At 46.1% G+C, this 25,197-nt stretch overlaps 2 protein-coding genes across 6 annotated transcripts in view; one reads left to right on the top strand and one right to left on the bottom strand.

The window, feature by feature from the left end:
- The window catches only part of LOC139060104 (pappalysin-1-like), an 83,382-nt gene extending 72,535 nt beyond the window's left edge, over positions 1 to 10,847 (top strand). The window contains exons 17-21 of one of the 2 annotated variants that reach the window (XM_070538934.1): positions 512 to 677; positions 1,957 to 2,092; positions 4,410 to 4,567; positions 4,717 to 5,144; positions 10,683 to 10,847. In XM_070538934.1, coding sequence (XP_070395035.1) covers positions 512 to 677; positions 1,957 to 2,092; positions 4,410 to 4,567; positions 4,717 to 4,884 — 628 coding nt within the window. In that variant the 3' untranslated portion in view covers positions 4,885 to 5,144; positions 10,683 to 10,847. Of the gene's footprint in view, positions 1 to 511; positions 678 to 1,956; positions 2,096 to 4,409; positions 4,568 to 4,716; positions 5,145 to 10,682 lie in introns of those variants that run through there. The other variant, XM_070538943.1, reaches the window with a different exon arrangement.
- The window catches only part of Cad99C (cadherin 99C), a 213,135-nt gene continuing 194,065 nt past the window's right edge, over positions 6,128 to 25,197 (bottom strand). For 2 of the 4 annotated variants that reach the window (XM_070538905.1, XM_070538899.1), the window contains 15 exons: positions 21,350 to 21,559; positions 20,330 to 20,446; positions 18,049 to 18,180; positions 17,810 to 17,937; positions 16,202 to 16,317; positions 15,739 to 15,867; positions 14,529 to 14,692; positions 13,069 to 13,293; positions 12,521 to 12,612; positions 12,328 to 12,423; positions 12,182 to 12,256; positions 10,857 to 11,114; positions 9,646 to 9,742; positions 8,653 to 8,885; positions 6,128 to 6,792 (listed from right to left, as the gene is read on the bottom strand). In XM_070538905.1, the coding sequence (XP_070395006.1) occupies positions 6,642 to 6,792; positions 8,653 to 8,885; positions 9,646 to 9,742; positions 10,857 to 11,114; positions 12,182 to 12,256; positions 12,328 to 12,423; positions 12,521 to 12,612; positions 13,069 to 13,293; positions 14,529 to 14,692; positions 15,739 to 15,867; positions 16,202 to 16,317; positions 17,810 to 17,937; positions 18,049 to 18,180; positions 20,330 to 20,446; positions 21,350 to 21,559 (2,223 nt within the window). In that variant the 3' untranslated portion in view covers positions 6,128 to 6,641. Of the gene's footprint in view, positions 6,793 to 8,642; positions 8,886 to 9,645; positions 9,743 to 10,856; positions 11,115 to 12,181; positions 12,257 to 12,327; positions 12,424 to 12,520; positions 12,613 to 13,068; positions 13,294 to 14,528; positions 14,693 to 15,738; positions 15,868 to 16,201; positions 16,318 to 17,809; positions 17,938 to 18,048; positions 18,181 to 20,329; positions 20,447 to 21,349; positions 21,560 to 25,197 lie in introns of all 4 variants that reach the window. The other 2 variants (XM_070538913.1, XM_070538922.1) reach the window with 2 other exon arrangements.

Genomic DNA, 25,197 nt, shown 5'->3' on the forward strand with positions numbered 1-25,197 from the left:
ATGTCTCTACCTATTTTTTACTGTACTTTCTATGTTCCTAAGAAACCCGGCGGCCGCAGCTTCACCGGTAACTGAAAGACATGTTTTTTTTTTTTTACCGCAAGTTAAAACACACACAAAAAGAAGACACACAGAGGCGGGACTTCCAATTGATTTATTTTGCGCGATCGGAAGGGCCGCCCGTGTTGTCCTCTATGTGTCTTCATTTTGTGTGTGTTTTAACTTGCGGCAAAAGACATGTCTCTTAGCAAGCACCAATTAGGTCAACAAGCAGTTCTTTGACACAGGTAACCTAGTTTTGTTCAGAAATCGAATAGTCCTAAATTTTCCTTCTTTGTGTGCTGTTGGGTTGTTAGTACTTTGTTTCTAGTTGAGATATTGAGATACTGTGTAGCGAGACTACCTCTCTTGTCAAATTTAGTAAACGGCAACAGTGAGTGCACGGTCCAGTGTAAGCAGGGCAACCTTCTGAAATAGAAAGGTGAATTTGCTCATCCCTCTCTATCCACAGGAGAGCCTTCCATTTGGTGTGCAGCGAGACCGGCGCGTGGACCGGACCAGCGTGTACCCCAGTAGCCTGCCCATCCCTTCCGTCCGTGTACACGGGACTTTACAGATGCACAGACTCCTGGTACGCGGGCTCTATCTGCACCCTCACCTGTCCGGGCACACTCAGTGTAAGCCCGCATTTATGTGCAGCTCCGCTGGTTGTAGCCAGGAGGGGTCGCGATCACTCTGACCTTGTTGATGTGCGTGCTAGGAACCATGTCCATGTCCATAAACGAAGGACAGGGCTGTAGCCATGGAGCGAAGCTACGTGGTGTTTAGAGACGGAAGAAGTTGCGCGCTTTTACGTGAGTTTCGTTAAACTGGAGATATTTATATTTTGACATGTTTTGCGACTGAGTAGCGGACGCACAAAAGTCTACCTGCACGCGATAGTGAGGCCTTGAAACACCTTTGTCCGTCGCTTCCTAAACGTTTAAGCCATTCCATAGCCTCGCCCTCCTCTCTGGCTCTATCGGATTTCGTTACGCCATGCCGTCTCTTTTGCGTTATTACCATATAAGTGCCCCATAAAATTAAACACCGCCATAAGGAGCACCTCACCAGGTCCATGCATTGTAAACAGACAAGCGTGGGGTGCTTATCACGCTGCGACGATCATGTTCGCAAAGTATTACGCAGATGTAGGCCGATAAACAGGCTAAAACCTTCAAAAGCCCGCACGCCCTTCTTGATGAAGCCCATTGGTCGGCCCGCGAGATGACGTCAAACGGGTAGTGCTGCTGCGCCACGCGCATAGCGAGAGCAGCGCATAAATAGCAGCAGCGCGAACTCGCGGACTTCCGAGAAAAGCAAGGTGCACAGAACCGCGCCTGGGTGCGCCGTATCTTGAAAGGCCACAAGCCGACGGCTCATAGCTTTGTGCGCTTGGTGTTCTCGCCGCTCTTGCGTTGAAGCGATAAGTCGCACGAAAGTCACTTCGCTCGCTGCTGTTGCCGCCCTTGCTCACACCAGCGTTTTGATAGCGAGTGTCTACGCTCATAGAGTGTGGTGTGTTCATGTTTGCTTGTGCGTGCTGACCCCATGCTTGCTAATTCAGTTAGTAAGCGAATGTTTCCAAGTTGTGCGGCCAATAGAACTACTATCATTACTTCGCATAGCTGTCTACTCATTTGCTATCGCAATTAACTGCCGCGTTATCCCCCTGATTCCTTCCTATCTTTTGTGCCTACCCTTCTCCCACCTCCCAGTGTACGGTAGCAAAACATACTTCTTTGTTCTGGCCAAACTTCCTGTTTGTTTTTGCCTTTGTTTCGTCTCTCTCTTATCAACCCTAAATTCATTTTGACTTTTTGCTTCCTGATCAGTAAATGATTTAAATAAACGTTTCGTGCATTATTATGTGCCGAAGTTAAAGTAACATTTACTCTCATCTCTCTCTTTATGCAGACAGCAGAACTAAGGTGCGAACTGGATGGCGTTTGGAACAGAGACCCTCCTGTGTGCAGTTTTAGCCACCTCAGCTGCCCTGAACCCCGAAATCGCTCGGGTGTCATCCACTTTGGTTGTGCTACAACGAGCGTTGGTTCGTAAAGAATTATCACTCAACCTCCTTTTCGAAGGCGCCGTGGCTTAAGGCGCCGTGGCTTAAGCCACGTCGTTAACTGAGTCTGAGCAGGATCCTTATGACGTAAAACTATTCCAATTTCCTGACGTCAAATTTACCTAGGCGCCGACGCAAGGATCGGGCGTTGACCCACAGCGTTGTTTAAACCGTCCAATCAAACACTTACCTCATTCACAGGAGGTTACTTTTGTTTGCTTTCAAAGGGAATAGCATTGCCTACATTCACAGTTTTTTCATGTAATTGGCTGACAAGAGGGGAAGACTATGCAGAAGTGGAGGCGGTTTCAGTGGGGCCGAGCTAGGGCTGTGAAAGTAGATAATCTGAGAGGAGAGTGGTGTAGTAGTCGGCGATCAGCCCGCTTTCCCTTGCTTAACTTGCGGTGGCTGGTCCAAAACCGCGGTTGCGTGCAACGGAAGGTCAAAAACCCCAAGAAAATGGATCTTTAGTGAACAAGGGCTCTATAACGTAAAGCTACTCGAAATGTTTTTATTCCATTTATGCAATCAGCCCTCCACAATCAGTCAACAATTTTTTTAGCCTCCCACACTTCGGCTGTCTGCCACGCAACGTCACAAAAACCGCGAAAACTCACCCCCTGATGTGACGTGTACACACTGATTATGCATGATTAGACGAAACAAAAGAAAAAATTGTTTTCGTTTCATCACCTTTTTTTTTTGCCATTAGCTCTCCGCTATTGGGGAAAGGTTTTCGGCAGCACCCGCTTCACCTGTCTGTCACGCGATTTCCCAAAACTGCCGAAACTCATCACGTCATAGTGACGTCTACGCATTAAAGATGGTATCAATAGGTCGAAGAAAACTGAACTTTTTTTTTGCGATAGCCAGACTGCTCCATTCCGAAAAAAAAAAAAGCACAGATCACCGCCTGCCGATCACGCTTGCACTGGCTACTCGGACCTATTGGTGTGGGACAAAGCCCGATTCTTGAGTCGACGGTTACGTAAATTTCACATCAGGAAATTGGAATCAAAACATATTGGAGTAGTTTTACGTCATAGAACCCTGTGGCGCTATAACATGAAGCTGCTCCAAGCTGTTTCTATTCGATTTCTGCAATCAGTCCTCCACGATCGGTCAAGCACATTTAGGGCCACCCCCAATTCGCTTGTCTGTCACGCGACGTTACGAAAATCGCGAAAGCTCCCCATATTATATGACGTATACACGCTGATTGTGCGTGATTAGACCGAACAAAAGGGAAAAAGTTCCTTCCTAGTCTACGGATTTCTCACCATTAGCCTTCCGCGATTGGTCAAAATGTTTTCGGGCTTTGCTCCCCACGTGGAACTCTCCACGTGGAAGCGACGTGTACACATTAAAGATGCATTGATATGCCAAAAAAAAAAACAGATTTTCTTTCGGAATAGCCGGAGAATGTCCCGTTCCCAAAGCAATAGGGGGATGTCTACTTACCGATTGCTCAGGCACTGGCTACTCGCAGCTGGCCGGGCGAATGGATTTATTTGCACGTAAAAATAATTTTTCTGTGGAAATATAGCATTCTAGAGCTCTTGGAGCATCTATACTTAGCTCTGCCGACTCTATTCAACACGTGAAAAAAACAGTGTCAATATTTAGCGAACTATTTACGTACCTGTATATTGTTCTCATACCGCACTTTTGATATTTGGCACTGACGTGCACCCTACTCTCTTTAGCGCCAAGTAACACATTCGTGACCTTGTAACTGAATTTTACGACCGCCAGATCAAATGCACGAAAGTCGAACTCAATTTCCTTCCAAATTTTACGTACGTGCTATAGGGTTATGTGATCGCTGTATTCAAAATGCCGGATTCATCGCTTTTCGTCTACCGGCTGCAGTCTATATCTCTAGACTCCAGAGAAATTGCCGTTAGTGATATCAGTGATACGTATAGCACGTAATGCTTCGTAAATATAATTTTAAAAATATTAATCCTAAGGCTTCGCATCTGAGAGGCACATCCTATGAGAGACACGCCGTGAAAGTGCGGGGAAAAGGAGAGGAGTGTACGGTATATTTCGGTCCACCTGGAGCTTTCTGACGGGCGCCCCATTGTTCGGAACCCAAGCGTTTCACATTCCGCTCCATTTGAAGCGCTGCTCTCGGAGTTGGGAATCAAACCCGTGCCCTCGTTCTCAGCATTACAACGCCATAGCCACTGATACACTGCGGCGAGTACGCAAATTTGATATAAATTATGAGCACTAGATAGCGTCAATGGTATTTGCGCGGATTCAAGCTGAAATTTAGATCGTATCGTTTAAGGTTCAACATGCAATGTGACCTGCCATCAACCAGACTACGAGCCAGTGTTTTCCCAAGACAGCCGGCATCTCTCACTGGCCCAGGCCATCGTCTGCACCGGGGCAGGCCTTTGGCACCCAGATACCGACTCTCTAGAATGCCGGCGCAAGTGTAACAAAGTAAGTGTTCGGAGTCTGACTTTTCGTGCGAGTTTGCGAATATTCGCTGATCCTGTTTGGCGACACCTCGGGAATATGAACCCGTGTTAACGTGCAGCAAGCGTTGGTTGTAACTCATGTCTTTTCGCCCCTCTTATACGCCCACCCAGGAATACATAGGAGACGGCTGGTGCGACGCCGCTAACAACCAGGAGCACTGCGACTGGGATGGTGGGGACTGCTGTGCCTCCACCGTGGCTGGTCATGTGATAAAGAGCTTCCCTCCCAATTGCCCCGTCGACGAGTGCGTTTGCAAGGACCCGCGCGGCCGCCAGTGACTTGGCAAGCTCTGTGCGCTTGTGTGTGTGACGCCGCCTTGCGTGGAGGACCACTGTCGGGCTCGCTCGCAAAAGGACGTTAGTCACATCGCCACGAACTTCGTTAGCCTGAAAATAAATGAAACGTTGGGAAGTTTATTCCTCCCCAATCCTGAACAGTCCGTCTGCTGAAATGCCAACCGACTGGAGGCTCCGAGATGCAAGCCAAACATGCGCCGGCGGACGCTCCAAAGGATCGGCTTAAGACCGATTTGTTCAAGGTATGGTATAACTCATCATCAGCCTTCCTAGGCTAACGAGCATTAACCCGACAACTGGCCACTTCCGCCCCGTGTTGGGCAGTTGGCGCTTTAAGATATCGCCTACTGTCTAAGCGCACAGGTAACTATAGCCCGTCAGAATCGTAGTTGGGAAACGCTGGAGGTGGAACCATGCATGGATATTGATGCCCTAGTGCCACCAAACATGCTCACGTGAACTACGAAACTGCTGACGATAGAGTTTCCCGAGTTTTGTTTTAATTCATGCGTTCGGACTGACGCAATCGTAGTGTAGCGTTTGCAGTCAACGCTAAGACCAAATTCTCACCAACTCCCAAATACTCGCAGCCGGTTACGAACGTCCCGTGTAAGCTGTGTGAGGGATTCGATCATGGCAAAAATACTCTCTGTTCAAAGTTCTGGGAGAACCCCGGATGAGATACGCTTTGCAAATATCGAAAAGTCAAATCGAATAGAAAAGAATATCGAATCGTGAGGCATCTGCGGGGCGAGCTTCTTACTTGGAGGCTGGAAATTCATGTGTTGCCTTACGGGTATCTGAAAAAGGTAAGAATTCCTTCTCTTAAACTGAAAAGGGCACGAGGTAAGCTTTATCTACCCTGAACCTTCGGTGCTTACCGCACCTTTTCTGTTAGCCCTGTGAGGCACTTGGGAAAATAAAATCAACCCAGGCAACTGCCCGATATCAGGAGCCAGTTTTCGTAACGATCTCCTCATGTCATTTTAAATTCTATTCGCGTTTTGCCATAGGCTCAGACGAGGCCTCGCCACCGCTCGCCACCGTTATCACTTGGATCGGCCACTCAGCTGATAAGAATTGATAAGAATGGCATATTAAATGAGCCGTTGGGAAATACGGATCCTATCTTATCAACTTTTATTAATGATTCTAGTCCACTTTTATAGAGAAATTTCTGCTAGCTGACAAGTATATTGCACCACGAAAAATGTTGCAACGCCAGTGAACGTAATCAGCCGGTTTTATTGAGCTGTCATAAGCTAACGGATGCGGATAAAAAGATTACACCGACGTGTAACTTCCTTTGTGACACTTACACTGCTCCCTAAAGCCGAACAGTATGGTTAATCTTATTTGCAAAAGAATGTTTGCACCTACTTCGGAAGGGAAAGTAATGGCCTAAGCGAGATGCGACTTCAACTCCTAAATATACAAACAAAAGAGTAAAACTCGACCGCAAAAGACTCGCTTGGACCTAATGTCGTTCTCAACTACTAACATTCGTCATAGGCATAATGATCTAAACAGCCACTAAAAGAAGACGGTGCGTCTTTCCGATCACTCCAAATCTGTGTGGAGAAACACAAATGTGGCGAACAGGAATGATCGCTGTTGACACAAAGACACCAGATTTAGTCGCGTATTGTTTCTACGTGTCATCAGCGTGTGCTTTAATGTTTGGCACAGGGGGCATTTTACAGTATGTACAAGTGGGCAACACAATAAATACATGTAGGTCATAGCTCTGTCGTCGTCTCAACACCCGCGATGTATTTGGACTTGTCCCCGGCGGTCGGCGCGGGTGGATGTGTCTTCAGCATGGTTAGGCCACTCAGCGTCTTCGCTGCTGGTGACGCTGCGCCTGGACTCGGTTCCTCTTCATCCGAGCTGCAAACATTGAAAAAGATGGCCACGCGAACACTTAGCAAAAGAAGTGCCGTTTTCATGGCGGGAAATATTGCTGCCACGAACAAATGGACAAGCGCATGTAGCTATTCGCACGTACGCTTTGGCGAACAAGTTTGGTGCGTTAACGGGTGGCACCTATGACCGACAACATCAGGGCTGAAGGGAAGAAAAAAGCCGGTCGTTCCGCCTGAGGAAGATGAATGCTTAAGATGAAAGAGGTCAGCTTGACCTTAAGGTGTGGATTACGAAAGTGTAGTAGCTGCTGACTTCGACTAATGAGTATACACTCCGTGTGCGAGAAGTATATATGATTGATTCCTACATTTATTGTTCTATGGCCGGCCTCAGATCGAGTGTTCTTATTTGTCGCTGCAGCAAGAGTAAAGGTACCTTCACGAATGGAATAATTTCATTCACTTTAGAACAGCGATATCGCATCGCTGCATCGGCAGGTCATACCCGGTGCCCATGTTACTTTTCCGCAGCGGAAACCCCAAGTACAAAGTTAGGCATGATTTGCGCTAATATTTCCTACTTATGGCCCATGACGGTCACAGTTAACTTCCTCGAACCCATTCTTAAATCGTTTAATACATTTTACCTTCGTATGTCCAGGGTGGTTCTACCCTCGGTCAAATTAAAGACTTTGCCCTCAGCAGAATGTGGTTGTCCTTACGGACTCAAAGGCCGCATTACAACAAGTATACCGTGGTTTGCCATCCCTCAAGTTCCCACGCAAATCACTAGCCATCGTGAAAGAACTCAACAACAAAGGCTTCACAGTAAAGTTTCAGTGGATTCCCTCCCACATTGGTATCTCAGGAAACGAAAAAGCTGATGCACTTGCATACGCAGCGCTCTATCATCCTCCCAAAATCAAGGCTTCAAAGAGTAATCAAGTGCAAAAATCTGACATTCGAAATCACTTTGCGTCGCTTTGGTTTCCACCGCATATGCCCTGCGTAACCAAGAGATTGCACCGAGAGGAAGCCTCACTTCTATATCGAATAAGGACAGGATCTGCTAATACACCGGCCTGGTTACTTAAAATGGGGGGAATCAATTCTCCGAACTGTACGGCATGCAACGAGACAGGAGACATTGAGCACTTTTTGTGGTCCTGCCAGCAATTCCAAGATGAAAGAGACACTCTCCTGAATAATCTGCAAAACAAGGACCTTCCGCATGCGCGCCTGCAATACCTTATATTTCCCGAGGGATCAGTGATGGCTCGCAAAGAAACTTCACGTCTCCTCACCGAATTCTTAAGAGAGACTGGTTTGATGGACATATGGTGAAACCCATCAGCGGTATTGTGCGAGACGCTCGGGCGGAGCAATTACCGGCCTTGTTCGTCAGGCTAAACCCGCCTGTTGCTACAATTCACCATCACTATTACCATCACCATTAAACCTTCGTTGCAAAATGATCGTGGTTGATGTTATATGGTACCGTGACTGCGACTATTCTAGCGCTTGGTTTTTTGCGTTCAGAAATACGACCGTTAAAATATACAACAATACGTATTAGGCCTTGTATTTACATTCCATACCACTGTTGTGCGAAAATATCGTGAAGCAAGGTGGTCTATTCGACACCACCACTTCGGCTAGTACTTGATCTGAACAAAACATCTTAGATTCCACGTGTGCTTTCATAAAGCAACTGGTAAGCTATGCTGTCGATCGCACGGACTCAATTTATTCCGTGAGACTACATGTATTTGGAATTCCCTCAGAGGAAAATTTGCGCACGTGATCCAAAAGACTACTGCTGTTCAAATTCAACCCGAGCTAGCCCTCTGTTGATGAATAGCGTGGAATACTTGCTGGCGCTCACTTGTAGGCGACGTATAAGGGGTTGCGAGTGGCGGCTGGTACGTCGTCGAAAGTTGCTGAAGCACAGCTTCCCACCCGGGCGGTGGACGCATTCCCAATAGAGCTGGGTGACTCCCGCTCGTAGGAAGTGCGGCCACCGCCCAAGTAGGCCACCTCGGCGCCACCACCCTTCAGCCCAAGCGGAGACTCGTGGCAGCTGCCGTCCTCGTCCACCGGCACGCTCATCTGCAACACCTGCGCGCACGGAAACAGTCGGCGTGTGAATCCCTGGTTTTCACTGGAGCTCATCTAACAGAGAAAAAAATTAAATTATGGGGTTTTGGGTGCCAAAACCACGATCTGATTATGACGCGCGCCGTAGTGGGGGACTCCGGAAATTTGGACCACCTGGGTTCCTTAACGCGCACTTAAATCTAAGTAGACGGGTGTTTTCGCATTTCGCTCCTATCGAAATGCGGCCACCCATCTAACAGAGAGGCCTTGCACGTGTATTACCAGAGGCTTGAATGATCCTTGAATGATCCTTCAGATACTTGAACCAGGCTTGAAATACAAGCAAAATTACCGCTCGACTGGCCGCTCGAGCCACTTTGAGTGTATTCGCGGGCTTCTTTCACGCTCGGAAAAACACTCTTATGTTGCACGTTTTGAGCAACAGAAATGCTGCGTCGGGAGTTTTTCACGTTGCTCTACAAATTTCTCATTCACACTTTTCATCTAATTATTATATTTGAGAAGTTGATTGATTAACAATATAATTCCTAACGACTATAAATTATGTAATTAGGTACAATGCAAGAAATAATCTGAGTATCTACAAGCGACGGCAAACAACATCACCTTGGTTCTGTCCAGCTACGTGGCATTGGCATATTTTTTAATCTTGGTCCATGATAGTTGGGACACCCAATTATTTGTGGACTGTAACTACATACGAGACGAAAGCCAAGCTGTATCACTAAATTAGAGCACATAAAACCGTTCGGGTACTCGCCTGTGTTTCATATTCCTTCAAACTTGAATCGGCGTACACTGGTTCGTATCTGGGAGCCACGCACATCCGCTTGATCCTTTCCTTGTTGGCCACGTACCTGAAGTCGAGAGACTCGTTATTCAGCTGCAGTGGTGTTTACCGTTTGTATAGTGCAATTTCAAACATTTTTTACATCCCATGGCAACTAATTATGCAAGTTACCTCAATAAAAGCCGCAATATTAGATATAAAATGGGAGAAACAGAAGTAAAGCTTAATTTTAACCGGAAAGTTTAGCCTAGCTGCGAGGCAAGCGTCTGTCTATACGTCTTTAGAATACAGGCTAATTTTTCGGAGTGCACATCGGCAGCACTAGACGATGTGCGGTAAGCTAATTGGGACAGCACTTTGCTTCATTATTCTTGTCACTTTTTTATTGCTACGTCTTTAAACACTACAAAAAAGCGCATCGTAACATCTGATCACAGCCGACAAGCACAATAAGAGATGAAGGTTAGCGAGCTGTAAACGCCACAGCAGCGTAGTGTCTAAATACACTAGCGACTCTCCGCTTGAACATATCTTGTCACCGAAGAAATGAAATGCTCAATTCCCAGAGGTTCAGTATGCAACCAGGAATTAAAGGGTGCGCCTGAACGGATCTCATTGAATCACGCAGTGCGCCTGTTTATTGCGCAGCCGCACCACGAGACAGCTTTATTATTATTATTATTATTATTATTATTATTATTATTATTATTATTATTATTATTATTATTATTATTATTATTATTATTATTGATTGATTGATTGATTGATTGATTGATTGATTGATTGATTGATTGATTGATTGATTGATTGATTGATTGATTGATTGATTGATTGATTGATTGATTGATTGATTGATTGATTGATTGATTGATTGATTGCCGTGGCTTCCTTGTCTAAGAACCCTCTCTGAATGCTTCTCATTCAAAGTCATATGAGGCGCAGCGATCAGAGCTGTCTTTCCATTTCATAGTGCAGTTTACTACGCAATGCTTGACACTCTCACGCAGTAAACAAAAGAGGCGCCGGCGGTAAAGGGGACCTCCCTCGAGAAGGAACCTCGAATGGCTGGTGTTCACGATTGAATCACTTCCCCGGCCTGCCTCGCTCGCTGAACCGATCGTGCGTTGCAGTGTGTACGCTGAGCGCTACCAGCTGTGCGTCGTTTTGTGCATCCGACCAACCGTGAGGTGGCCCACCTCGACCACATGCAGCAGTGGTAGACGATGCCGACAAAGCCCAGCACGGCGATGATGCAGGCCAGCACGATGAGCGCCGCGCCCAGGTCGCTCGAGTCTCCGCCGGCGATCTTGACGGGCCGCACCAGGTTGGGCGGCGCCGTGGGCGGCGCGTAAGGCGTCCGCAGCTGCTGCGCCGTGATGCCCAGGCTGCGCGACAGGTGGTCCAGAAACGAAGACTGCGCGCTGCCGCTGCTCACCAACCTGCGTGAGCGGAGACAGCAGCACGCTGAGCCCGCTCTCGGTGGCGCGGCTCTCTTTTCTAGCGCTGATACTACTGTGTCGTCGTGACTGAAGGCTGCGATTCGATGCGGCATTCGAGGAAGCTTTAGCTCGGGCCCTCCCTAATGAAATTCATACGAGACGCATAAATGCCATAAAGCGAATACTTGGACGACCTGGTAACGCATCGCAGCAAGTCGGCGCACAAGGACCGCCCATTCGTTTTACAGCGAAGCTGTATACCTCTACCATCCAAAGAAATTTTCGTGTCGTTGGCGTGGTAAGCAAAAAACTCCCCATACGTGGGCTGATCCCGAAGATAGTGCAATACCCGCCCAACCGCGGCGGAGGTGTAGTTCGCCATTAAGGGGCCCACATTACACAGCTTCGCTCGTCGTCCTTCTTCCCAGTGTGGAAGGGCACTGAGGTGTTTACCGCCCTTGTGTGTCCTTGTGCGCTGGCTGGCTGGGGAATAAATGTGTTCAAAAGGCGACCAATGGCACGATACCAGTTAAATTGTATTCTTTAAAAGAAAAAGTTTGTTGATTGACTTGAACGTTTCAACGTAACTCTGGGGTCATGCAAGAAGCCGTGAAAGACAGCTCCAGATTAATTTTGACCCCTTGGGGTCCTTTAGCGTACATCCATAGGCCGGTGTACGAGAGTTTTTGCATTCTGCTCCCATCAAAACGCGGTCGCCATGGCCGGCAATTGAGCTCGCGACCTCGTGCTAAGAAACAATGATTTATTCAGTAAATCACTGCTTTATTCAATAATCACTGCGATGTTCGTAAAAGTCAGATTATAACGAGCACAAATTTATTTAGGCCATCTAACGCATCACATACCTGAACAAAATTGAAGAACATCGCACGAATTAAATCGTCACCTTTAGCGTTGCCCAACTCCGCAACAAAAGCAGGTTTTCTTGCAAGAAAAGAGTTTCATACTGAACCTAGCTACATTTTTTTTCGAATATGTTCAAACTGTGTGCTGGCTTGTCTTGGACCATCATAACGTACGCTCGGTCAGCGGGAATCTGTACTTACATTTGAACTCGAGGATCGTTTGTAGTCAAAATTCTTAAGCTTTCCGGTTCGACCAGGTACATCCAGATATCGCTCCTGCGTCAACAGCCGCGTGTTACGTCATTGTACAAGGAATCTAGAGCGTATGCACGAACGCGCTCACTTACCCAGAGAAATCTGTTACTATTGTGTTGTTCCGAAGCACCTTAAGAGCGACCACCTTCTCGACGCTTGCAATGAGACGAGTCTGCTGCTGGATTATGCTGGATTGCAAAAAATATATATATAAACATAGGATAATTTGTACCAGAGCAAAGATGAGCCAGTTTTTGGCTGGTCGTAAGGAGTAAGTAGTCTCACCTCATTATGTGGTCCTTCAGTTGCAGCACCTTGTCCGGTAAGACATCGCCAATCGCTAAGACAAGGCGGTTCTCGTAGCGGATGAGGTTCACCTAATATCACGGAGCACGAATCAGTCAAGAAAATATTTCTCATGGTTTCATTAATTACTTAAATTACTGAGGCGGTTTATAACATGCCAATTTATTGAAATTACGCGTGCTTCTTATTTAAAATAATTCACGTTTAATCGTTACTGAGTGACTTATCAAATAATACTTGTGATCAGAAAGTTAAATAACGATGTACTTTTTTTGTTATTTCAGTTTACAGAAAGGGAAGAAAGGGCTATAGATGCAAAGGGTCACAATTGGTGCAAGGCTGTCTCTAAGTTCAGGGCACTCAGAAAAGCCAGCGTCAGCGCACAGGAAAGTGCATTCATAAGCGCACTTTTTGTTTTTCGTTCTCTTTAATGCTACTTTTGTGAGAATAGTAATGAATGTTCTAGAATAAGTGGTAACTTTAGCCCAAGTGAAGTCTAGATAAAATTACAATTCCGAGGCTCTCACATAGACGTAGGTGGATTCTGTTAGTGCTCTGGCCGTCAGGTCGGGGCTGTCCCTGGCAGTGACCTTGAGCTTGAGGGGTAGCTCCACGTTTTGTAGATCATCGAATGTTTTCACGTTGCTCAGGTAGCCTGTTTGGGGGTCAATGCTGAATTTTCCATCGGGGTCACTGTCTGGAGACAGGTCGTACGCGATCTTGCCATTTGAACCAGAGTCAAGGTCTTCAGCCTGCGATACGAGCAAGGGTAAAGAAACCCTATAGCATCACTTCTCCAGGCGCGTGTCCTTACGCCGCGGCATACGGCTATGGAACGTAAACAAGCAATTCACGCGTGAACATTCATTCGGGAGAATGAGGCCGTGAGCATGTAATCACCCGCGGTACTCGTGTGACATTGGTACCTGTGGTGTCTGGTCTCAAGCAGCCATAACGTAAGTTGCATCTTGTTGGATGGTTGACGCGGCAAAGCATGTAGCATCGTCCACGCGACCAAGCGTTGAGGAAAATGCGATTGTTTGAACTCAACAAATCCAGGGAGACTGTTGCCTTCGATATGGATGCAAACATTCCATTATGTGCCGTAGCACGATAGACGTTATGGAAGACGTCGTGTGCCACCTTCGTCTTTTGTCACACCTATCGCGCTACAGAACATACCAAGTCAATACCAACTAGTCCAATTTTTCTGTTATGGTAAAATTTACGTCACCATCAAACTCAAACGTTCAGTGTAAAAACAAAGAACAATAGCTAAAAATCACATTTCATAAACTGATTAAACATGTGCTTTAACAACGGTGTTTCCTCAACAATGATGCCGACCCTCTTCGTGGAGTTATATTAGCACAAATTTAATTCTAAGCATATATTTCCTCTTTCCTTCGATGGTGCACCAGTATCATACGCTCACATCCTTTGATGGTAGCAGCCGCCGAGAAAACTGGGCGCGAACATCTAGATTGTTTACCAGAATATTTGAAGCACAGTTTTATGCTCCAGTCACCTCAACCGCATCAACTTCCCCATTCTACAGCGAGATGAATTGCGAAAAGTGCTGTGAATACAAAACAGTTGTTCGTACTGCAAAATAAAAATAAAAATAAAAAAGGTGAGTTGTAATGACCTCTAGGCGACAGGATTGAAACCTAAGGTACATAAATAAAACTAATTGTAAACCGAACACAGCGCTGCGACCAACTATTCCGAGTACAGCCAAACTGCCTGTAATAGAAGACATAACTTGCTGATTGTGCTCCGATGGATTTGTATAGTGAGGAGGAAACGTAAACCTCGCAATGGCAACATGCACTCTGGCTGCACCGCAGATCAGAGTCACCCCCATAACTATTTCTCGATCTGTGGTCCCAGCTCCTGGGAACGTAAGATTATCCTTTCCTTCAACTGCGTTGGAGCCCACTTTCCTCCCCCTCTAACGTTACTGGGGCGTGGTGACGTCACTGACCATGACTTGGATGAAGCGCGTGCCGGCGGGGGCGTCGGACGAGAGCGCCGCCAGGTAGCGGTTCTGCGTCAGCTGGCTGTACATAGGTGGCACCACGAAGCGGGGCCGGTTGTCGTTCTGGTCGATGAGGTGCACCGCCACTTGAGTAGTTAGCCGCGATGAACCTACGGCACGCGCCGCACAATCAGGCAACAGACACAAATAAGCTATACAGGGTAATTGCAGTGCTCCTCAAATGCGCACACAGAAACGTCTCTCGTTTTAGCTTGAAGACACGAATACGCTATTAGCCTTAGTTCTTCAGGTAAGTTGTATATTTACCTGAAGAGGTAAGTTGTATATTTACCTGAACTCAATGCAGATGATGTTACATTCCGAGTTATTAACGTTTACCGGCTGTGTGGAGATAACTCGAATATAAACACATTCTTCCTTTTAGAGCGAAGCTGGGTATGATTCGGATACCGGGATTTCTTCGTCTCCGTCAACAGAACAATCGGCATAAAACCATTCCACGAATTGAAGCAAAAGATGCCTATATCCATTAGAATTACGCATTTAAAACACACCCCAGTATTCGTTTCAATAAAGAAAAGCACAAAATTTTGTCCAAAGCACATGATAGACGATAAGACGCGTTCCAACAATAAGCACGTAGCGTTCGCCGCATGCGTTACCCAGTAAAGATTACGGTTGCATAAACTGCAGTTGCCGGGCAGCGGCAACTGTAGCAACGAAGGAGGGAGTGATGTCACTACACTTCCTCATGTAAATGAAGAACCTGCCAAGCAGCTGATTTCATTTGTGTTGTGGTAGCACTATGGGAAGGCCACGCATGGTTAGGACTCCCGAAGAGCAGCGTGAACGCGATGACGGGCGACGGGAACAGCAACATCAATATGCACAACGGCGTCGTGATCAGGCTATAGGTAGGACGCAGCGGTTCCTGCCCAACATAAGCCACGCACCTCAGTGTTTACCACAGCGATCACAAAGCAGTTATCAATACCGTTTCAAAGAAGCAAAGTTTGGTACAGTGTATTTAAATCACTTCATGTAATGCATTGCTCAATCGTTCAAGGCTACGTCACATTGGTCCAACGGATAAGTTACACTACAGCTTCGCTGGCCAACTACCTCCACAGAGTGGACTGAAGCCTCATTTTTTCCATTTTATAACTAAACAAAACATAGGACAGTTTCCACTCACCAAACACTCCCCCGATGGTATTTAGATGGACAGTCAAGAGGTATTTATTTTGCTCTTCGTAATCAAGATTTTGGTTTTGAACACGCACTTCACAGTCACGTTGTTCGTTGTCAAGTATGTAGAAATGTCCTGGAAATACAAAGTAAACCGTTAGCATGGTCACTGACACGCACGTGTAAAGATGAACTACATACTCGTATCTTCGTGCCGTTTAGGAAACGCAAGGGCGCGCAAGGGCCTCATCAGGTAACGGAACAATAATAGATTGTGTCACGTCTCGCAAGCACGTTTAAATGAATGCCTATAATAAAGGGCTGTAATTCAGGGTAAAGCGGGAAAATATCTCACGCTTTCCTTAATAATGCAATTTTTTGTGGCTTTACTGCTGCTGCTTATACATATACAATGTATAAATTATTAAAGAACAAAAGGACGCAGAGATTCGTGTGCACTGAGGTCTTACCTTTCTCGTTTCCTGTGACGATCTGGCATTGAACAGGAAAATTTCCTCGCGGCTTGTTGATTATCGGCAAGGATTTGACCAAGGTGTTCGCCAAGGCGTTCTCTGGTACTTCGACTCTGAGAGAAGAAAACCATGTCGGCTGGTTAGATCATTTTCGGTTGTTCTATCACGCACCGGTGCGTAATGCACAGCCTCTCATGACGTTATGCTTTCGCCTAGTCACTGCTGGACGCCCATGGTCCTTACAGCTTTGGTTTACATACATCACTTGTAATAACTTGAAATAAGCATCTGTCTCTACACAAAACGTTTGTCCAGACAACCATCACGTTGTGAGGTGAGCGTCGTGAACTCACTTTGGTCAAGATAGTACAAGTCCTCAGCGTGCCGCACACATTTTAGAGCGCAGCTCTTAGGCGCCCGCTCCTGCTTTGATCATCAGCGTCCTCGGAGTAACCGAGCGAATCATCACAGCGAAGGATGAAAGAGCGAACGCGGAGTGCCGCGGGGGAAGAAAGATGGCGATAGTGAAGAAAGCGCGAGGAGGGAAGCGGAGGAGGAGGGTATGGCGAAAGCGTGAGAAGAAAAGCGTAGTGCCGCGCAAGACGGGCTTTGCGGCGACGATGGATACGAGATGGCGCCAGAGTAGCGCGCGTCGTCTGTTCACCGATGACGCCATTGGTAAGGCATGCGGCGAGCGCGTCCACCGATACCATATAGGGAAACAAAGCGCTGCATGAGCGCAGGTCGGTCACTTCGCTCCGTTTGCAATGTGCCGCGTCAGACAGATTTTCTGCGCCAGCCAATACGTCGCGAAATAAAAACACGTATAGAGCTGTGCTCAAATTTCGCAATAGGGAGTATCGTAATCGTCCGTGATTTTTTTTTTCCAAAGTGTGATGTGTTCCCTTCGTTGATATTTTTTAAAGCGAACAGTCTGACTGACAAGGCGGAAACATGTTTGACTGATTAATGTGTTTTCTTGGCGGCCAGTTTTGGCCAAAGAGCGTCAAACAGGCGGAAACATCAAAAGTGAAGCCCACAGCTTCTGTGCAGTACATTAAGCGCAATGATAAGAGGTCAAAGATGATACCACATCCAATAGTTCGTCATGAAGGAAAGGCGACATTTGAATTTTTTTAAGGATACACGTAAATAGGTCGATGTTTTTCACACGTCCAGATAATGCACATTGAGTATTTTAGGTTAATAATTATTTGTAAGCGACGGAATCATACTTTTCTTCCAGCAAACTGTCTTGGGTGCACACGTATTGACCTTAGTGGCAGCACGCTGCATTTAGCCCGAAATTACCGATCGCGCATCAGTCGCGCGGCCGCTGCCGAAACCTTTTGCATCGCTATACCATACCTGTCGATAACCTTTCCTCAGAGCTTCGAGACGAGCGAATGACGACGCAACAAGCTGAGTAGTTGGCAGATGTTTCCCAAAATCTGTGATAGTTGCACCACCGACATTTCCCAGCGCAAGATACACGGAACAATGCATAATTTTCATTCACCTGTCAGCCTTTGTGTTAAATCAAGCTGCACAAATCCTGCAAAAGCTACACCGCTGTCGTATAGGCTCGAAGGGCTGTGCACTCACGTGTAGAATCCATCGGCGAAACCAAGGCCAGAGTCGGGCGGCACTGTGGCAATGTGCTCCACGTATACTGTGACGACCGCGGTAGCTGCTAGCGAGGGATCTCCGAGGTCGTTAGCTTGAACTTCGATCTGAAATAGTCAGTGGTTTCTTAAAGAAAATGAAGCACGTGGAATGAAACTCTCGCCGACTAGAGGCAATTTATTTTAAAATGCAAGTGCTTTTGGTGCAATGGGGCTTACCCTGTACTCCGAGTCGGGCTCCTTCCTGAGGTCGTCCTTGACTGTTATTACGCCACTGGTGCTGTCTATGAGGAAGTAGAATGGTGCCCGACCTTGGCCGCTGATTTCATAACGCACTACGTTTCCAGGTGCCTGTTAGAGAAGGGGCCGTGTCATTATGCATTAGTTCTAAACATTTGGTCATAAACTCAATGCTGGGCTCATATTTTATGCGCAAGGAATTTCTATCAGGTTCACAAGAAAGGTAAAGGGTGTGCGATCGAAGTTTCAGTTTTTTCAAGTACCCTATATCTAATATTTATGAAGATTGCGCATACATTTTTCACGACACAATCTAAACAGTGGCACTACCCGTACAGTTAACCGTTATCTAATCGAATTTTGGCGTCACGTCCGCAGGCCTGGTATAATTATAAGCATGCAAGAAACGAGATACCGTTCGTGCAGGTTTGCTAAAAAAACGAAAACGGCACAAGTACACTTATAATGTAGACGCAAACATACGCGCCCAGTGCAGGTATGTGAGACGTGCCACTAATCATACTCAGTCTGCTTAAGAATATTTTAAATAATATCACCATAACTAGCAAAGCAGCCTCCCTCTCCTATACTTTAGTTTTGTTGTACGCACTAAGTACAGTACAATAAACACGCAAGAACTGTCAGTAAATTATTCCGCATAAATCTAAGCATCGTTTGAAGTCTCAGATAGATTGTTTGTTTTATAGGCAGTTATACTATGCTCAGTTGAATCACTCTGTAAGTGCTCAGTTGGAGCGGATCTGAGTGCCACACTGGTTACTGCAACACAGCTCTCCCTAAATGCAACGGAAGACTTGCTGTTGTCGGGAAACAGGCTTTCTATGTAAAATAAATAAATAAAAAAGAAACACTATGATGACCTCCCCCCGCATATGTTGCAAATCAACAATAACATTGCTTGCGTTTATATTGATCTCCAATGTAAGCCCACAACACCCTATTTACACGGTTGTGGCGGTCGGTCTGAGTTCTGCACGAACTACGCATACTGAAATATCAAGCACGCAATGATTTTAGTAATACTTGAATAAATTCTCCCTCGCTGTATGCTTCAAATCCTGCTACGCAGCACTCTGTCTTTTCGACGGAGGAAAAAGGACGTATGCAAATTATGACGACGTTGAGGTCACAACCAAAGAATTCTTTTTTTAAAGAAATTTTACGGCACTTTGCCGATAGAAGGGACCATCGACAGCAAAATGTGGCTTTATATTTACGAAAAACCACAACTGTTTTTCGAAAGCTTCTGTATATCAAAATCCAAATGAATGATAGCACAATGTGTGCACATAGGGCTGTTTCAAAGCGCGTGCGAAGCTGTCAACTGCACTGCCACACTATATGGCCTGCAGATTATTCAGACTCTCCCAATATGGCCTGCAAGATAGTCGCGTGGTGCGGAATGCATGTGAAGCAAAATTATATCCCCCCAACGCAGCCATTAAAAATGGGACAATGAGTGCGAGGTCAGCTAATCGTTCGCCAGACGGGCGGAAACCGGCCATAAAATCGGCTTACGAAAACTGCGACGGTGCCACTACATCTATATACATGTACGAGTACTGAAGCATATAGTGATGCATGATGAGCTAATGTATGTCGCTTTTAACATTGTGTAAATTTGTCGGGCATCGGCTATGTTTATAATGGGTATGGCTTTGACTAGGCTTCGTCATGCAACGAAGCTATAAAATGCACGATCGAGAATGCCGCTAAGTCCATTCGGGAAAAACATTTCACGCTTTAACCGACGCTCCGCTTTCCACATCTATTGAGAAAATTCTTTACACGAGCTTTAGGCAGAACTGAATAGATGGCCAAACATTCTAGTTGCCACCTTGTACTTAACGTAATGAATAGTAAAACGAAGTTTATTTCCGAAACCTGTTCAACTCTCCCCGCAAGATTACACGCCGGAAAAAACAAATAACTGTTGATGCAGCTGATTCAGGCGATAACAATACAGAAAAGCTTCGGCACGCCATTTTTGGCACCGGTCGCGCACACTTTCGTGGTATGCCAAATGAAACCAGTTTTTTCAACATTATAACTTGAGGCTTAGAAGCGTTCCTGCATGGCACTGGTCTGTTGGGAAACTTTGGTAAACCACATACACCTTCGTCCAGGCAAATGGCGCGCAAATGAAGCGATTGTGGAGCTTGCAGGTGGTTAAGCAGATCCATACGGCACGCAGAGACACCCATCAAAAGAAGGCAGACGGCGATCGAAGCAAACTCACCGATCCATCCCCATCCGTCGCCACCACCGTCGTCACGATGGTTCCCAGCGGCACAGTATCCTGAAGCCTGATCGGCAACGGCACGCTCGTGAAGCGCGGAGCAACGTCGTTCCGGTCCTGTGCACGTGTAAAAACGAGATACAAGCATGATTTAGGGGGTTCTAAGAATCAATTTTCTGCATTACATATTCCTGACCTGCAATATGTGTAAGTTTTCTTACGCGAACAAGTCTGGCTTGTCGACGCATACGAGCTTAGTTCATGGCAGAGGTTAACATTCACTGAAAGTTATGCGATCCCCTTGCTGATTGGCTTTGAGATGGACAAAAGAAAGGAGAAAGGCGGAGAGGTTAATCAGAACAAGAATACCGTTTACTACCCTACGTCGGGGCACAAGGGAGGGGGAGGTATAGAGACAAGAAGGGAAACGAAAGAGAGTACAGGTACGCAATTGCAGCAAGCCTGGATCGTCGCACTCGAACACAGGACAGGATCACGGGCAGCACTGATGAACAGCACAACGACAACTGAAGACGCCCCAAAACAACTATTAGAATTCCATGCTTTGCATTTCTCACTGTAGTGATGCGCGAAAGTGTCGACCATATACGTTTAATTATCAGCAACTACTGAGACTAGCGTTCAGCCAATAATATAATAGTTCATCAGGTTCCCGTCATGATTTTTTTAACGTACCGGTGACATGGCAAATGGCGAGCCGTGTCACCTGCATGCCACTTTTTCGGGCACTTCATCAGCATTCTAATTCTATCGGTATGCGATTTTACCATCAGCCTTCGAGAACAGCCAGCCCACAGACGTTTCCGGCCAGACGTGTACATATTTGCACGAGCCGGCACAGCAGAAAAAAGAAAAGAAAGAAAATGTTCCTGCTGATAGCCCAGCGGTTTCAATGACGAGACACCGCTGAATGAAACTAAATTTGTTTACATGTTCCACAGGTGGACGGCGTGCCTGATTTGTTTGAGGTGAATGTTTTCTGCCGGCTGGTGTTCTCACCTCGACGGCGACGCGCACGGTGCACGTGGCCATTGCATCGTTGGCGTCGTTCTCCAGCGTACCGATGATCAGCGTGTAACTCGTCTTTTTCTCGTAGTCGAGGCCGGCGATCGTCCTCACGACGCCGGTCACCGGATCTACGGAAAATAACGACTGGTCGCCTTCCCGGATGGTGTACGTGATGCTGGGAGTGCCGTCCGGATCAGTGGCCTGCGTGCAAACATCCATCGTCACGCGTCCGTCTGCAGGAAATCGGTGTATGTACGCAGCGGTCTCTCTTCGCGAGGGTTACTACATGTGGTGCTGCAATGGCTTCGAATCCGAACGCGAATGAAACAGGCCTGTTACAGTGTGCTATTGTTACTGCTGCACCTACTTTGTCTGAGAAACACAAAAGGGCAGCAAAATATTTTTTTTATTATATGGTGCTTAGGAGGTGTTGTCGACAATAATTGGCGCCGACTACTCCTTTTCACATAGAGATATGAAAATGAAGTATTAACTTAGAAGCATTACAACTAAAGGTCATCTCCAAACCGCAATAACACAAAGTCCAGCCACATGAGTGCCCTAATGTCAACACAAAGTCTGGTCACATAACTACACTTAAATCAGGGCTCATAAGAATACGCTAATTGGATTCCAACGAAGTTGCATGAGTCCAGGGATCTAAAGGGCCAAAGCACGGACAGATTGGTCGCATAGAGTGAGCTTATCACTGATAAATACACTACTCAACAGTTTCCGAGAATATAGCTCGCTTCTAGAAATCTTTAGAGGGCCATTAATGCGTGTCCTTGCAACGAATATGTTGGCCAAGCACCTAAGATCTTGCTGAGACTGAAGGGCATTCGTTCCAATTAAATTGAATCACGTGCTGAACGTTGTCTCTGCATGCCGTGTCAAGGAACTTCTAAGAGAAGATGATGTATATCCTCATCCGCGTGGCCACAAATGCATTCTGGACTATCAACTCCTCAAATTTTTTTTAGAAAGTGTTTTACAAACGCGGTACTGAGCCGCAAACGGTGAATGAGCGTTTCAAAGGCCCTCGTTGTATAATTTGTGGACGAGGTCGTAAATTGAAGAGAAGCGTATAACTCTGCAGCCATATAAATCTGCAACCACGGGCTGAGATCTGTCTTAGTATGTGCCGCAATGCACCTTGTGTTAGAGCGAGACCAGATGTGACGTTGTTAACGGGCGCTTGTTCAGCAGCCTTGTCTGCTGCAACATTCCCGGAGATATTGCAGTGGCCAGGTATCCCTTCGAACAATATTGTTCAGTCCTCCACACTTGCTTTTGTGACTTCCTTTAGTGTCTCGTAAGCTAATTTCCTGTTTTGCGAATTGCTGATGTCGCCATGAAATGACGACAAAGCTGCCTGCGAGTAACAAAGGATGATTTTGCTCCCTTTTTGGATTAAATTTATGTATCGTAACAAAGACGATATTGCAAAAAGCTCTGCTGTAGTTGATGATGTCGTGTGAAACAGCTTAAACGTCTGTATTCGGCTCCATTCTGGAATCACAAAGACGGATGTAGAAGCATTTGTTTGACAAGAACCGTCTGTGTACGCTTGAACATAACCAGGGTATGCAAAAATCGTGGTGAAAGTGGCAAGCAGCACAGAGACTGTCACATTTATGAAAATTAGACAATATGACGCTTGTTTATTTATTACGCGGCATTCTCGTAATTCTATTTAGTATATTTCTACACAATTATATTTTGTTGATAACATTATTAGCATTAAGCACTTGAAGCAACATAGGCATCAGCGACATATAATATTCTGTTACCCCAGACAGTCGAAATTAACCCGGAGCTCACTACATGTCTCATAGGCCTAGCGTTGCTTAGGCATGTTAAACTCCATAAATAAATCAAATCCATGAGCCGATCCACATATACCCAGGTACAGCCAGGTGTCATGGTACATTACCGCTTTATTTTCCTCCTTTATACAGGGCACGTGTGTGCCTAATGTGTAAATGCGATTTAATTTTATAGAGTGAAACCTGCATATGACTAACCTTCTGTAGTTTTTTCGTCGTCCGGCAACAGACACGGACTTAACGATTTCTAACAAACCCATACACAATGGGTTTCATCGTTTGATTTGTGTGTGATCACGTACGGGTGCAGTGCGGCGGCGCAGATGTCAAAATGCGGAACAGATTAGAAAGCTGGCCATGAAAAATAGCGTAACATCAAGGTTATCACAGTATATAAACAGGATAGGTATCGGTGCTAAAAACAGGTGCGTTATCGATGGGGCGGACACGTATAGTTCGTACACCCGAAGAACAACATGCGCAGGAGGAGCGCCGGAGGGAACAACAACGTGAATGTAAACGGAGCCGGCGCGAAACGACCACCGACGAAGAGCAATGCTTAACGAAAACGACAATCGCGAGCCCAGGCACCTCCGAACGAGCAATGACGCCAGACTCGCAACGCAAAACTCTGAAGATGGAATGGCAGTGAAAGCACTTTGCTTTTCATTTGAGAGCTTTGACTGTCGTCAGCTTTCGCTGCCATTCCATCTTCACAGAGTGGAATGGTTGTCATTTTTAAGCCTCGTCAAGGTACATATTTCCACTTGTTCTCCGATACCACCCTGGTTCTGGTGGAAAAATTAAAGATTGATTGATTGATTGATTGATTGATTGATTGATTGATTGATTGATTGATTGATTGATTGATTGATTGATTGATTGATTGATTGATTGATTGATTGATTGTCAGCGAGTAACTGATACAGGCACGTACCCAGGATTTTTTTTCGGGGGGGGGCCCACCACCTCTATCATCATCATCACCATCATCATCATCATCGTCGTCGTCGTCGTCGTCATCATCATCATCATCATCATCATTAGCCTGTTTTATGTCCACTGCAGGACGAAGGCCTCCCTGCGATCTCCAATTACCCCTGTCCTGCCGCCAACCGATTCCAACTAGCACCCGCGAATTTCCTAATTTCATCGCACCATCTGTAGTTTTCTGCCGTCTTCTACTGCGCTTCCCTTCTCTTGGTACCCATTCTGTAACCCTAATGGTCCGACGGTTATCTAACCGGCGCATTACATGACCTGCCCAGCTACATTTTTTCCTCTTGATGTCAATTAGAATATCGTCTATACCCGTTCGCTCTCTCATCCGAACCGATCTCTTTCTCTCTCTTAACGTTATGCCTAGCAATCTTCGTTCGATCGCTCTTTGCGCGGTTCTTAACTTGATCTCAAGTCTCTGCCCCATATGTCAGCACTGACAAAATGCACTGAGTGCACACCTTACTTTTCAATAATAATGGTAAGCTTCCAGTCAGTAGCTGGCAATGTCTGCCGTATGCGATCCAACCTATTTTTATTCTTCTGGAATTTTCTTCTCATGATCAGGGTTCCCTGTGAAGAATTGACCTAGGTAAATGAACACCTTCACAGGCTCTAGTGGCCGACTGGCGATCCTGATGTCTTGTTCCTTTGCCCGACTATTTATCATTATCTTCACCTTCTGCATATTAATATTCAACCCCACTCTTACACTCTCTCAGTTAAGGTCTCCAATCATTTGTTGTAACTCGTCTGCATTGTTGTTGAATAGAACAATGTCATCGGCAAACCAAAGGTTGCTGAGATAATTGCCGTCGATCTTTACTCGTAAGCCTTCCCAGTTTAATAGCTTGAATTCTTCCAAGCACGCAGTGAACAGCTTTGGAGAAATTGTGTCTCCCTGTCTGACCCCTCTCTCTATAGGTATCTCCCTGCTTTTCTTGTGTAGAATTAACGTAGCTGTAGAACCTCTGTAGATATTCTTACGCGAAGGACGAGTCAGTAAGACGG

This window comes from Dermacentor albipictus, chromosome 1 (assembly GCF_038994185.2).
Source record: "Dermacentor albipictus isolate Rhodes 1998 colony chromosome 1, USDA_Dalb.pri_finalv2, whole genome shotgun sequence".
NCBI classification, from domain to species: domain Eukaryota; kingdom Metazoa; phylum Arthropoda; class Arachnida; order Ixodida; family Ixodidae; genus Dermacentor; species Dermacentor albipictus.